Source organism: Rattus norvegicus, chromosome 9 (genome assembly GCF_021556685.1).
Source record: "Rattus norvegicus strain SHRSP/BbbUtx chromosome 9, alternate assembly SHRSP_T2T, whole genome shotgun sequence".
NCBI classification, from domain to species: domain Eukaryota; kingdom Metazoa; phylum Chordata; class Mammalia; order Rodentia; family Muridae; genus Rattus; species Rattus norvegicus.
The window spans coordinates 21,914,550-21,926,457 of record NC_141542.1 but is presented as its reverse complement, the minus strand read 5'-3'; the positions used below and the strand labels follow the sequence as shown (position 1 = coordinate 21,926,457).

Sequence of the window (11,908 nt, the reverse complement as noted above, 5' to 3'; positions counted from 1 at the left end):
TGTTGACTTCTAATGAAGCAGAGAGACATATCTAGCTTTGAAATAGAGGTTGCCAAATGGTATTCCCAGTGACACATGGGAGACTGGAGGAAAGGGTCCCCACATAAATTCATCAGTGTGGGGAAAGCTGGTTAGTAGGTAGGCCATAGAACTTTCCAGTGACATCACCAGTAAGCCGTTCACTGGACACTCTATTGTATCTAAGAGATCCCTAGAATCTTCTGTGATGTCACCAGTGTTGTGGTGACACCAACTGCCTTTGGGATATTACTTCAATTCCCTTTGGGTTCACAAGCAGGCATGTTTCGCCAGCTGCTCAGGCTATTTCGGAAGGAAAGTGTTGATCAAGGAGAGATCACACCAGGTCAGAGAGAAGCTGACCCCCTCTCTAGTGACACAGGAAGGAGGAAATCATTCTGGGGAAGGCTTGGTGAGTCCTGGGCGGAGTTGGGGAACATCCTCAAGGAGGTAGGTTTGAGATGTGCCTTCTAAGACTAGGCCTTAAAAGCAGGAGCCTTGGGATTTTTCAAAGGCAAACCAAGAGTCAGGAGTTCCTGATCTTTAATTTGAGAGAAAGCCATAAAGTTTTAAGACTTCAGTGTCTTTTCTTGAAGCTTTTTAAATGTGAGTGTCAACGATTGGCAGGAGGAGGCACTGTGAGATTAACAATGTGACCATCCATGTTTGGGAGTTGAAGCACTTCATCCTCTAGATTACTGTAGGTTACATAAGTCTCTGATGGCGAGAACAAGGAAGGATGCACCCCTAGTCATGAATTGAGTTCTCAGACACTTTGGGCTGGACCACACTTGGTTAGAGCTTGATGGTGGTAAGCATAATGAAGTCATTATGAACTCCAGGATTATCTGCACCACATCTGATGTAAGATAACATTGTCGCAGATGTTTATGTCTCAGTCATATTATAACTTTCAGTGCCAGGGGTTGTTTAATAGTGAGTGTGGCACGTGTATGGCATTAGAGGTTGGGAAGAGGGACATAGCTTAAGAATCAACCTTTAAGAAAGCTTTTCTGCTCTTTCAGGGATTCACCCAGTCTCTACCATTTCCCCTTCCTCAACCTCCTTTTCGGATTCAGAATGTTCTTTTCTGCCCATGGGCCATCAAATATGCAATTTCACTTGGGTTTGTCTGTCTACAGGTTTTGGTAGGAAGGCATCATCCCAAAATGTCATCAGTAAGCAAGAGGAGTGTCTAAAGGAACTGGAGGAACTCAAATTTGAAATCCAGAAGTGTCAATTCGAGAGGGATGAACTTTATCAAATCCTGGATCTTTATATCTATGATGAGTGGGACCACAGGTAGTCATTATGCCCAGTAACCTGTTCACTGTCTTGTGCTTTCTCTCTGCTACCTCAAGATTTACTCATAGCACGAGAAAGTTTCACCTCTCATCCTGGATTTTAAGGAGATTTGGCAGGCATTTGCTTGTGAGATAAGCTAGGTGCTGTGTGTTTAGGGTCAACCTCTTTTGTACTTGACCCTGAGCCTCTTGGATTAGCGTTGGTTCTGTCATCAGCTGGAAGGACCTGGTCACAGTTGCTGCAACTGTGTGTGTGAATGAAATGCCTGCACGTCATCACTCTTTCCTCTGAATTTGTTCATTATACTCTGATTCTATGGCACCTCCATGGATGTAGTTGGCATTCTAAATGTGTTTGGATATGGGTTGCTATGTATGTATGTGGAAGTATATGTGGTGTTTTACTCAGGATCAGGACGTCTGGGACCTTTGATGGGGTCTGAGGATTTGTTTGATCAATAGTCTGCAGGTCATGAAAGTGATGAGTAGGTGGAGGCCCACACTGATCAAAAGAGCACTTTGCTCCTTCTGTATACCTTGGTGGCACCCAGGACTCTCCCGAGGGGAGGAGGTGCTATAAATCCTCTTCCCTGTCAAACTTAGTTATGCCCTCTGGGAATTCATGTAACGATAGAAACAAAGGATTGAGTATACCTGCTTTCAAAACAAGAGAAATGTCATCACAGCTTTCTCTTGGGCCCAAAGCTGTGGCACAGACTGGAGGAATCTTCTTCCTGAACTAGTCAATTCCATCATGCTCACCTGGCCAGCTCTTGAAGGTCAGGTCCCTCCAACTGGTACTGTGACTCTGTTGTCCTGTGCCCAGGATAATAAACTTAACCAGTACAAATACTTTGAAGGAGCAAGTATGTGGTACATACTGAGTTTAAGTAATCGAGAGAACAGTCTGATTTCACCTAATTTGTTTCACCTGCTTTGGTCTTTAGTTTTTTATTTTTTTAACTATCCAGGGATTGTTTATTGTGACCTAGAAATGGTCACTGTGGTCTTGACAGTGTTATTACCAAACAGGCAGCTCTCAGGCTCTGCCCCCTCCTATATAGTGAGTCTTTGCAGAACCATATCTCTCAGGATTCCAAGGAGTCCTTATTTCAAAAAAAATGTTGCTTATTTACAGAGAAATATTTTCTGTGGATTGAGTCTCACTGTTGGGTTTTGGTCTGGTTTTTGACTTTGCCATTTTCTTCCCTTCCACCATTCCTTGAATTTGAAATTTTTTATTATACATTTTTATTTACATTTCACCTAATTCTGAAATCGTGAGTTCAAAACATTATTTGTTCCTTTGGCCATGACCTAACCCAGGCTGCACGTCGAATTGCCAGTCCTTCAATCCGAACATGAGATGAGAATGATGGCTATGCAAATGATGACCAACTCAATAAGTGATGCCATGGAGAGGTACAAGGAGCTCATACAAGTGAACAGTTCCTACCGGTGAGTCGCTGACAGAGATGAGAACCCAGCACTAGGCAGGGAATGCTTCTGTCCTGTATGACTTTAACAAATGTCAGGGCTCTGGTTCTGTAGTGTCTGACTCTTAACAAGAAGGCTGCCTCCTGGCAAGAGTCTTGGATTTGTAGCTCTTGGACTCAGTTGTCGTACATGTGAAGGGTGTCGAAGACCCTCCAATTGTTATTTTCCCCGTTAAAGATCCTCTAGATAGAAAAGGTTTGCACCATGATGGGAATATCAATCAATTCTGAATCTCTAGGACTCTGACAGGAGATTTAAAGATCTGTGATCCATGAGAAACACATGGAAAGATTGTACAGCTATTGGGTCATCAACTACCCCTCAGAGGGGCTTTCCCCACAACGTGAAGATGGTTTCACCATACCATGGACATACGAGCTCCCTTATGGACCATCTCTTCTTCCTTGATTTATATAAACCGTCTTAGTGTCAGGATTTTCAGAAGTACTTTGATTCATGTGGAATGTGGATTCTGGATTTGACCTCCTCTAATTGGTGCTAACTTGTATAGTGTGGCTCTATTCTGGGGATTTCTGAGGATGAGAACCCTTGAAGGGATGATTGGACTTGCAGGAGTGACAGGCAAATAGAAGCTGCCTGGGATTTACCATTTTTTGTTTGTGGTTCAGCATCAGGCAATCCCAGCTCCTACGGGAACAAACTCAATTGAAGAACAATATACAGATTTTGCTGAATGAGAAGAGAGAACTGCTGGTGGAGCAGACTGAACTGCCAGCATCCTCTGTGGAGACAAAGAGGTTCTGTGAAGAGGCCGGAATGAACATCTGTGACCCCAGAGCCAAGCAACAGCAGGTAGGGTTAGGGCTCAGGGTCAGGTTGTCCTCAGGTCTTACCATAACCATAGACAAACCAATGTAACTGTCTATTGACTGATCCATGTCCTGTCCTAGGTCTCATCCAAGTGTTCATTCATGTGATGGTTTACAAGGCTTTCTGTGGAGATAGCCCCTTTACAAGAAACTGCATGTTTGGAAAGCAAATGCTCCTGCTCTTCGAGAATCTGCAGTTTATTAAGGGAGATAGGTTGATCACACAGCACAACACTACATGCCATTATGTATGGAGGGTGCTATGTGTGAGTCCCTCTTTAGACTAGAACAGGGCTTTGAGGGATAAAGCAAAAGCCTGGAGCTCATTTTCTTTTCAGGGATGGTGTGAGACTCAGGAAGTAAGTAGTTTTCAAGGAGGAGAGCCTGCTGGAAATGCCAAAGAAATGGTTCTCATTGTCATTTGTGGTGGCTTTTGTTCTTCCTCCCCTCATGTCCCTGTATATGAAGATGGTGTCTTCATGCTTCATAGATCTTGGGTAACTACAGAGCCTGTGTATCAGCATGTCAGTCCTGTCTTATTTGAGTTCTCCTGGAGAGTTCATAACTGGGCCTTACAACCTGAAGCTGGTTAGAAGAGCAAGGATGTGGAAAAGGTTTCTCAAAGTCTTAGGGTTGGCATGAGAGACTTGAGGCTTCAAGAACAAAGTTATCCGTATGTACCCCCAATTATCACCAAGAAAGGTGCATTGCTGTGCTGACCTGCATCTTAGGGAGCATGTGGGGAGGCCAGTTCATGACATGCAGTTTTTTGTCCAGTCATTATCTAACTTAGTCCTTTAAGCCTAGGTCTCTCAACAAACATGAAGCTTCCTGTTTTGTGCTGGCCAGCAGTCTTTGCATCATTCGTCCAGTTCCAAGTGGAGCCCCCTCTCTTATTTGTCTCAACACATTCTTAAACCATTCAGCTATTTTAAAAATAAGGATTAGATTTCTTCACTTTACCTGAACAGAGTTATCCCCCGGGAAGATTCTGGATTGTCTTATTGGCTTCACCATGATCTTGCATGGAATCCTAGAGTGCAACCCTCTGCTGACATTGCTTTGCTGACTATATCATGGGCACTGCATTCTTTCAGGATAGATTCCCTCTCAATATTGTACACAGTGCTGCATTTCAGAAAATTCACTGTATGTTATTTATTTAGCCTTTTTCTGACTGACACTGAGGTTGTTTTAATAACACAGGAACTCTAATGTGATGAAATGTTCCTGGTAACTGACCGTGAGTTACTGTCTTCTCTGATGCTTCCAAAGTCTTCTACGAAGGAAACAGGGTAGTTTTAGTGAGGGGCCTATGATGAGTCAGCATAGAGCTTGATGGAGTCTTTTCCTAGTCTTTTCCAATCTCTCTCTTGGGGATTTGATGTTGTGTTGTTTAGGCTATCTGTGCAGAACATGTAACTTACTTGTCGGACCAGCAAGTATCTGCATAGAAAGGTTTCCTGAAGTGGAAATGAGTACAGGCCAGGGCAGCACATCTTGCTTGAGTCTAAGAGACTTGTACACAGCATTGTTCCCACTAATTCCTCACTCAACAGGAAATGTGCTGCATAAGAACAAAGTTTTCATTTGTGCATGGGAGTGTGTATCTGTGTGTCTGTGTTTGTGTGTGTGTTTGTGTGTGTGTGTGTGTGGTGTGTGTGTGGGTATATTTGTGTGTGTGTGTGTTTGTGTTTGCAGTAGTGAAGGTGTGTTTCCCTCTATTTCCAAGTTTCATGAGAAAAGTACTCTAAGCGTTCACTTTACATCCATGAAACATGAAATAGAGCGGCCCAGTCATTTGGCATCTCCATCTAGCTCTGTACAGCAAAAGGACTCTTAAATTACTAATTTATTCTATTTCCAAAAATTTCAGAACAGAATTATCTTGTGAAGTCTGGGGGAGGAATTGAAATATGTTCAAGTGAGTCCTGTTTCACAGGGATAACAAATGGTGCAGGCCTAGAGCTAGCAGGTCCCTTTATGTTATGGTGTAGAAACAGGACACTACAATCCTTTAGAAATGCAACCCCCAAAAAGAGGACACAAAAACACCTGTAAAGTTAGATTTTCAAGTGATTAGGGGCAAAACTACTGATCTGCATTGAAATCCTTTGGAGCACATCAAAGGAATGGAGTACTGGGAGGTAAGGGCAAGGCTTCTCTATAAAATCCATGAGTTTATGTTGCTTCTCTGTTCTTTGTGAATTGTGAAAGCCCACTGGAAGGTTATGACACTCACTGTGTCTTCTCCAAGATTGCTTTCCACATTGCCTGCTACCATTTCTTTCGAGCTACCTTGGCACACTACAACTTCCCCTAGGAGTTTGGCTTGGATTTTATTCATTGAGAATTTGAGTTGCTTGGAATTGTATCGTCATCCAGAAAAAGTCCCATAGCTATGCTGTGGTGCAAGAACAGGGCAGTTTCAGGAACCCCTTTAGGTGCACAGATAATCCAAAGCGCTCCTCTATGTTATCTGTGTAGCATTCTGCAAGTGCTGTCGATCAACATCATTTTCTCTCAGTTAATTTCAGCCTCAATGGAGTCAGGAGAAATTTTGAGCTTCAAATGGGTCTGACCGTGTAAGAACAGGTAGCCCTATGAGAAGCCATGTTCAGAAAGTGGAACAGAAGTTTTAGTTAACCCAGTGATTCCACAACAAGGAGTAGGTATTGCCATTGCAACTAAGGAGCATCAATGTTGTAGTGGTCCCAGAGTAACCTTGAAGGAGAATCTATCCAGAAGTCCATCAGCCAAGGAGTAAAAGTGTACCATACGATGGAGCCCTTCCCTAGATTCTGATTCAGTGTGAGATAATCCATGCAAGCTTTTACTTACTTATTCAAATTATCTGTGGAACAATCACATTACGGGGAGAAAATTTGTTGATTTGGATCCTGGTTATGGAGATTTCCTATGATTCTAGCTTTGGGCATGAAGTCACTCAGGCTATGGTAAAGACAACTCCTATTAGAAGAAGTTGCACACTTTGGAGAAAGTCTGAAACAGTGAACAAGAACAAGAGTCTAGTCCACCACCAACATATGATCCTTTGCTGAGCAACAAGACAGCTCTACACAGCCTTTGGGACTTGCTAAGCCAGATTGTTAATGGGGAAAGAACCCTGAGTCTATGACGGTTTATGGGAGGACAGCACATCACTGACTGAGCTGTCTATAGGTCTGGCCACTATGTACATATCCCACTCAACATTTGTTTTTATGCCTCCAGCGAATCCTGGGGAATCTTTACATTAAGCATTAATGTTCAGGTAGGAACATAGGCTGGAAGAGGCCATTTGAATATCCTTCCCTATATAAATACCCTTTTTGGGTGGATGACCACCCCACCTGGATTTCAGCCTCAGGCAGCTAAGGAGCTACTCAGAGTATTGTTCTGGTACAGTTCATGTGAATTTTGCCCATGAAACAATATATATGATCCTCTGTATTTCTTGGTATGTTCTACTCCTTTCTTCCTGTGATCTCTCCGGAAATATCTGAGGACATTTTCTCTTCTGTCCTCTCACAAATTGCCTTACACTAGCCATAGACTTACAGGGGTGCTGTTCTGTTTCTACATCACAATCACCTTTAATGTCCATGTGTACGCTGGGAGGATTTGCATGGAGCACATTCTCAGTGATTACAGGATCTATGCAATTCCCATGGATTTGTTGTGAGATGGCTTCTCTGTGTATTTGCAGATTCCGTGGTTACAAATGTAAACTAGACGGGTTCCTTCAGTGCTGACATAATCAGAAATTTCACCTCAATTCTGGGCATGTTCTCCAGAAGGAATCCACATGGTATTCTAGGTTGCTCAAACCTCTCTTGAACTCAGATTCAGACATAGCTACAATGTTAATATTCAATGTCATATACCTGGACCAGTGGGAAAAAATGCTCATTTTTCTCTTAATCCCAGTACAGTGCATAGTCCACAGTTCAAATTCTAGCAGTGTTAAAAGCTGAGATATAAATCCAAGCGCAGGTACTCTATGTCACTTGGGGATGCAGGGACTGACCTCAGCTGACAGGTCATGCTGGATTATCCAACTGAATAGAGCTGATGTAAGAGGGAGAGCTGAATTGACAACCACTCACTAAATCTTTATTCCCTTGCTCTGTTAGGTCTGAAATTCTCCAGCAGAAACTCGAACATGACACAGTCCAGGACAAGATCTCCCTTGGAGAGAAGAACTACAGGAGGAGAACTAAGTGTGCACAGCAAATACACCACTATTGCATCTCATCTGTAATGTCCATAGCAATTGTGGACTGCATTTTCCTCCTTTAGTTTGACTTCTTTGGATTGAATAGGCCTTACTTTCACCTCGCCTCTCTCCAGCAAGTGTACACTTTTTGAGGGACTCAGAGAAGTGCTGATGCACATCAATCAAGAGCTGCTGGTCATCCAGAAATACTGTGCACGTGTAAATTTTTACTTGTCCTGATGGGTCATCCAGAAGAGTTTCATGGAGATCAGTTCACAACATTGGAAAGACTTTGTGACAAAGTCTGTAATATCATTTATACTCAGTGTTGGATGGCTTTTTCCTTAATACCCCCACTCCAACAAAACAGACCTACTTCCACTCCCCTTGAAAAGATTATTACCATCACTAACTGCTTGTCTACTATGTCTCCAAGGCAAGCCACAGGCTATAAGTCTATTCTGCAAAAGGAGCAGCAAAAAATGCTTAGTGCAATTCCTCTATTTAAAGTTTGGTTAATTTTTAATTGTTTTGGTTATTTGGTTTTCCTTCTATTCATTTGAAGATTTGTTATTTATCTGTTGTTGTTTTGTTCATTTGCTTTTCTATTTTGATAAGGATATAGACTGTATATATTGACTACCTGCATCTGGTTACTATCAAGTAAATTGGATGTATTCTGGCCAATAAAGGAGTAATCTCAAACTCTTCACTCTTAAGAACCTTCTTCATTGATCATTAGTGTCAACATCTGAAGTCCCACAGCGATCAGGGAGGGATGGATCTCTGCTTTCTCTTGGGGACTGGGCATCAAATCACTTCCCAGTCAGACTGAGATTCACAGGCATTTATACAGTCACTGTGCACTGTGTTTCCAACTCTGAATTTCACCTTAATCATGCATATATTACCCACTGTGTATGCTTGCTGTCAAATATATAGATACCTCTAAATTATACTCTGTCGATGAGAGTTTTGACCAAATTAGTAGGATAAACATTAATTTTTCTGTAACACCTCCCAGGACATATAAACATGGTATAAGGGAGTTTAAAGCCATCGGGAATCCTGCACCCAAATCCTGGGGCAGAAAATGCTGAACACCCAGGAATGCAGATTATCCTGAGACCACAGGACAGAAAGCCACTTCTGACCAGCTCTGCCCACATCTCTGGCCCAATATTAATCTGCATGATGCCTCTGGAAAGAGGAATAGAGGAGGAGTCACTGGCAGGAACCTGCTTGGTTCAGCCTGGGCACAGGACCTACCTGGGCCCTGAGCATATTTGAAGAAAACCATAGGCATACAATTCTCTGTTTCCTGACTGTGGCTTTTTTTGATTCGAAGCTCAAAATACCATTTTGTTGTTGTTGATTTTTAGTTGGATATTTTTCATTTCGAATTCAAATGTTATTCCTTCCTTGTTTTCCAGAAATAAGTCTGAATACCACCGCCCTCCACCTCTGCTATAAAAGTATTCCCTTCACCAGCCATCCACTTTCCCAGCCTAGGCAGGACCAAGGGCTGCTCATTCGATTTGTGCCCAAGAAGACCATCCTCTGATACACATGCAGATGGAGCCATGGCACAGTCCCTGTATAGTGATTGGTAATGGTTTAGTCACTGGGAACTCTGCTTGGCAGCCATGGTTGTCCTTATGGGGTTGCAAGTCCCTTCAGCTCTTCCAATCTTTCTGTAATTCCTCCAACTGAGGTCCAGTTCTCAGTTCAATGGTTTGCTGCTAGCATTCTCCACTGTATTTGACATGATCTGCCTCTCAGGAGACATCTATATCCAGTTCCTGTCAGCCTGCACTTCTTAGCTTCATCCAACTTATCTAGTTTGAAGGCTGTATATGTATAGGTCACATGTGGGGTAGACTCTGAATGGCCATTCCTCTAGGCTCTGTTCTAAATTTTGCCTCCCTACCCCATCAATAGGGATTCTTCTTCTCCTTTAAAGGAAGGAGTGAAGAATCAGCATTTTGGTCATCCTTCCTGAATTTCATTTGGTCTGTGAATCTTGGAGAATTTGAGCATTTGGGCTAATATCCACTTACCAATGAGTGCATAGCATGTGTGTGTTTCTGTTATTGGGTTAACTCACTCAGGATGATATGTCTTAGTTCATTCTCTTTGCCTATGAAATTCATGAAGTCATTGTTTTTGATATCTCTGTAGTACTTCATTGTGTAGATGTACCATACTTTCTGTTTCCATTCCTCTGTTGCAGGGCTTCTGGGATCTTTTCATTTTATGACTATTATAAATAAGGCTGCTATGAACATAGTGGATGGTGTGCATTGTTGTATGTTGGAGCATCTTTTGGTATGTGCAAGAGAGCTATAGCTGGGTCCTCAGCTAGTGCAATGTCTAATTTTCTGAGGAACCTCCAGACTGATATCCAGAATGGTTGTACCAGTCTGCAATCTCACCAACAATGGAGGAGTGTTCCTCTTTCTCACATTCGTGCAAGCATCTTCTATAGCCTGAGTGTTTGATCTTAGCCATTCAGACTGGTGTGAGGTGGAATCTCAGGGTTGTTTTGATTTGCATTTCCCACATAACTAAAGATGTTGAACATTTCTTTTGGTGCTTCTCAGCCACTCCATATTCCTCAGCTATGAATTCTTTGTTTAGATCTGAACCGCAATTTTTAATAGGGTTATTAGTCTCCCTGCAGTCCAACTTCATGAGTTCTTTGTATATTTTGGATATTAGCCCTCTATCAGTTGTAGGATTGGTAAAGGTCTTTTCCCAATCCGTTGGTTGCTGTTTTGTCCTAACCACAGTGTCCTTTGTCTTACAGAAGCTTTGTAGCTTTATGAGGTCCCATTTGTCTACTCTTGATCTTAGAGCATAAGCCATTTGTGTTTTGTTCAGGAAATTTTTTCCAGTGTCCATGTGTTCAAGATTCTTCCCCGCTTTTGCTTCTATTAGTTTGAGTGTATCTGGTTTGATGTAGAGGTCCTTGATACACCTGGACTTAAGCTTTACACAGGGTAATAAGAAGAGGATAATTTATACTCCTCCATATGCTGACCTCCATTTGAACCAGCACCCTTTGCTGAAAATGCTATCCTTTTTCCACTGGATGCTTTTGTCTCCTTTGTCAAAAATCAAGTGACAATAGGTGTGCTGGTTCATTTCTGGGTCTGCAGTTCTATTCCACTGGTCTATCCTCCTGTCTCTGTACCAATACCATACAGTTTTATCACTAATGCTCTGTAAACTGCTTGAGTTCAGAAATAGTGATTCCCAGGGAAGTCCTTTTATTGTTGAGGATAGTTTTAGCTATCCTGCGTTACTTGTTATTCCAAATGAATTTGCAAATTGTTCTGTCTAACCCTATGAAGAATTGGAATCGATTTTGATGGAGATTGCATTGCAACTGTAGGTCACTTTGGGAAAATGGCCATTTTTACTGTCTTCTTACTGCCAAGCCATGAACAAGGGAGATCTTTCCATTTTCTGAGATCTTCTTCAATTTCTTTCTTCATATCATGAAGTTCTTGTCACAGAGATCTTTCACTTGTTTGATAAAAGTCACACTGAGGTATTTTTATATGATTTGGGACTATTATGAAAGGTGTCATTTCCCTAATTTCTTTCTCAGCTTGTTTATCTTTTGTGTAGAGGAAGGCTACTGGTTTGTTTGAATTAATTTTATATGCAACCACTTTGCTGAAGTTGTTTATCAGGCTTAGGTGTTCTCTGTTGTAAATTTTGGGGTGTCCCATGTATACTACTCTATCCTCTAAAACAGTGATATTTTGACTTCTTCCTTTCCAATCTGTATCCTTTTGATCTCCCTTTGTTGTCTGAGTTCTGGCTAATGTTGGGGACAACATACTATGGAGACATCTCAGTAGCCCACAGTAGCTTTTTGTAAAAACTGGTTGTTTCCATTTCTCCAAACCTTAGCCCTGGACAACGGCTGTATAGATTTCATTTGTGTGTGACTGCCTATCAGTTGGCCTTGGTGTGCACAATTATTGTATTATATCTGACTTTCCTACTTCTTTCTCCTTCTGCTCTGG

At 42.1% G+C, this 11,908-nt stretch overlaps 1 protein-coding gene across 1 annotated transcript; it reads left to right on the top strand.

The window, feature by feature from the left end:
- The first annotated feature begins 256 nt into the window (after window positions 1-256).
- Window positions 257-8,576, top strand: LOC148003485 (disks large homolog 5-like). The gene is made up of 5 exons (XM_087568861.1): window positions 257-430; window positions 1,161-1,320; window positions 2,649-2,780; window positions 3,449-3,632; window positions 7,786-8,576. Exons 1-5 carry the CDS (start codon window positions 301-303, stop codon window positions 7,789-7,791), a joined length of 612 nt encoding a protein of 203 aa, XP_087424987.1. The 5' UTR covers window positions 257-300; the 3' UTR covers window positions 7,792-8,576.
- Window positions 8,577-11,908: the final 3,332 nt, after the last annotated feature.

Excerpts from the sequence above, each read along its gene's own strand:
- LOC148003485 (XM_087568861.1), top strand. The coding sequence starts at position 301 with ATGTTTCGCCAGCTGCTCAGGCTATTTCGGAAGGAAAGTGTTGATCAA. Across the intron at positions 431-1,160 it reads ATCATTCTGGGGAAGGCTTG|GTTTTGGTAGGAAGGCATCA; the intron begins GTGAGTCCTGGG and ends GTCTGTCTACAG. Across the intron at positions 2,781-3,448 it reads CAAGTGAACAGTTCCTACCG|CATCAGGCAATCCCAGCTCC; the intron begins GTGAGTCGCTGA and ends TTTGTGGTTCAG.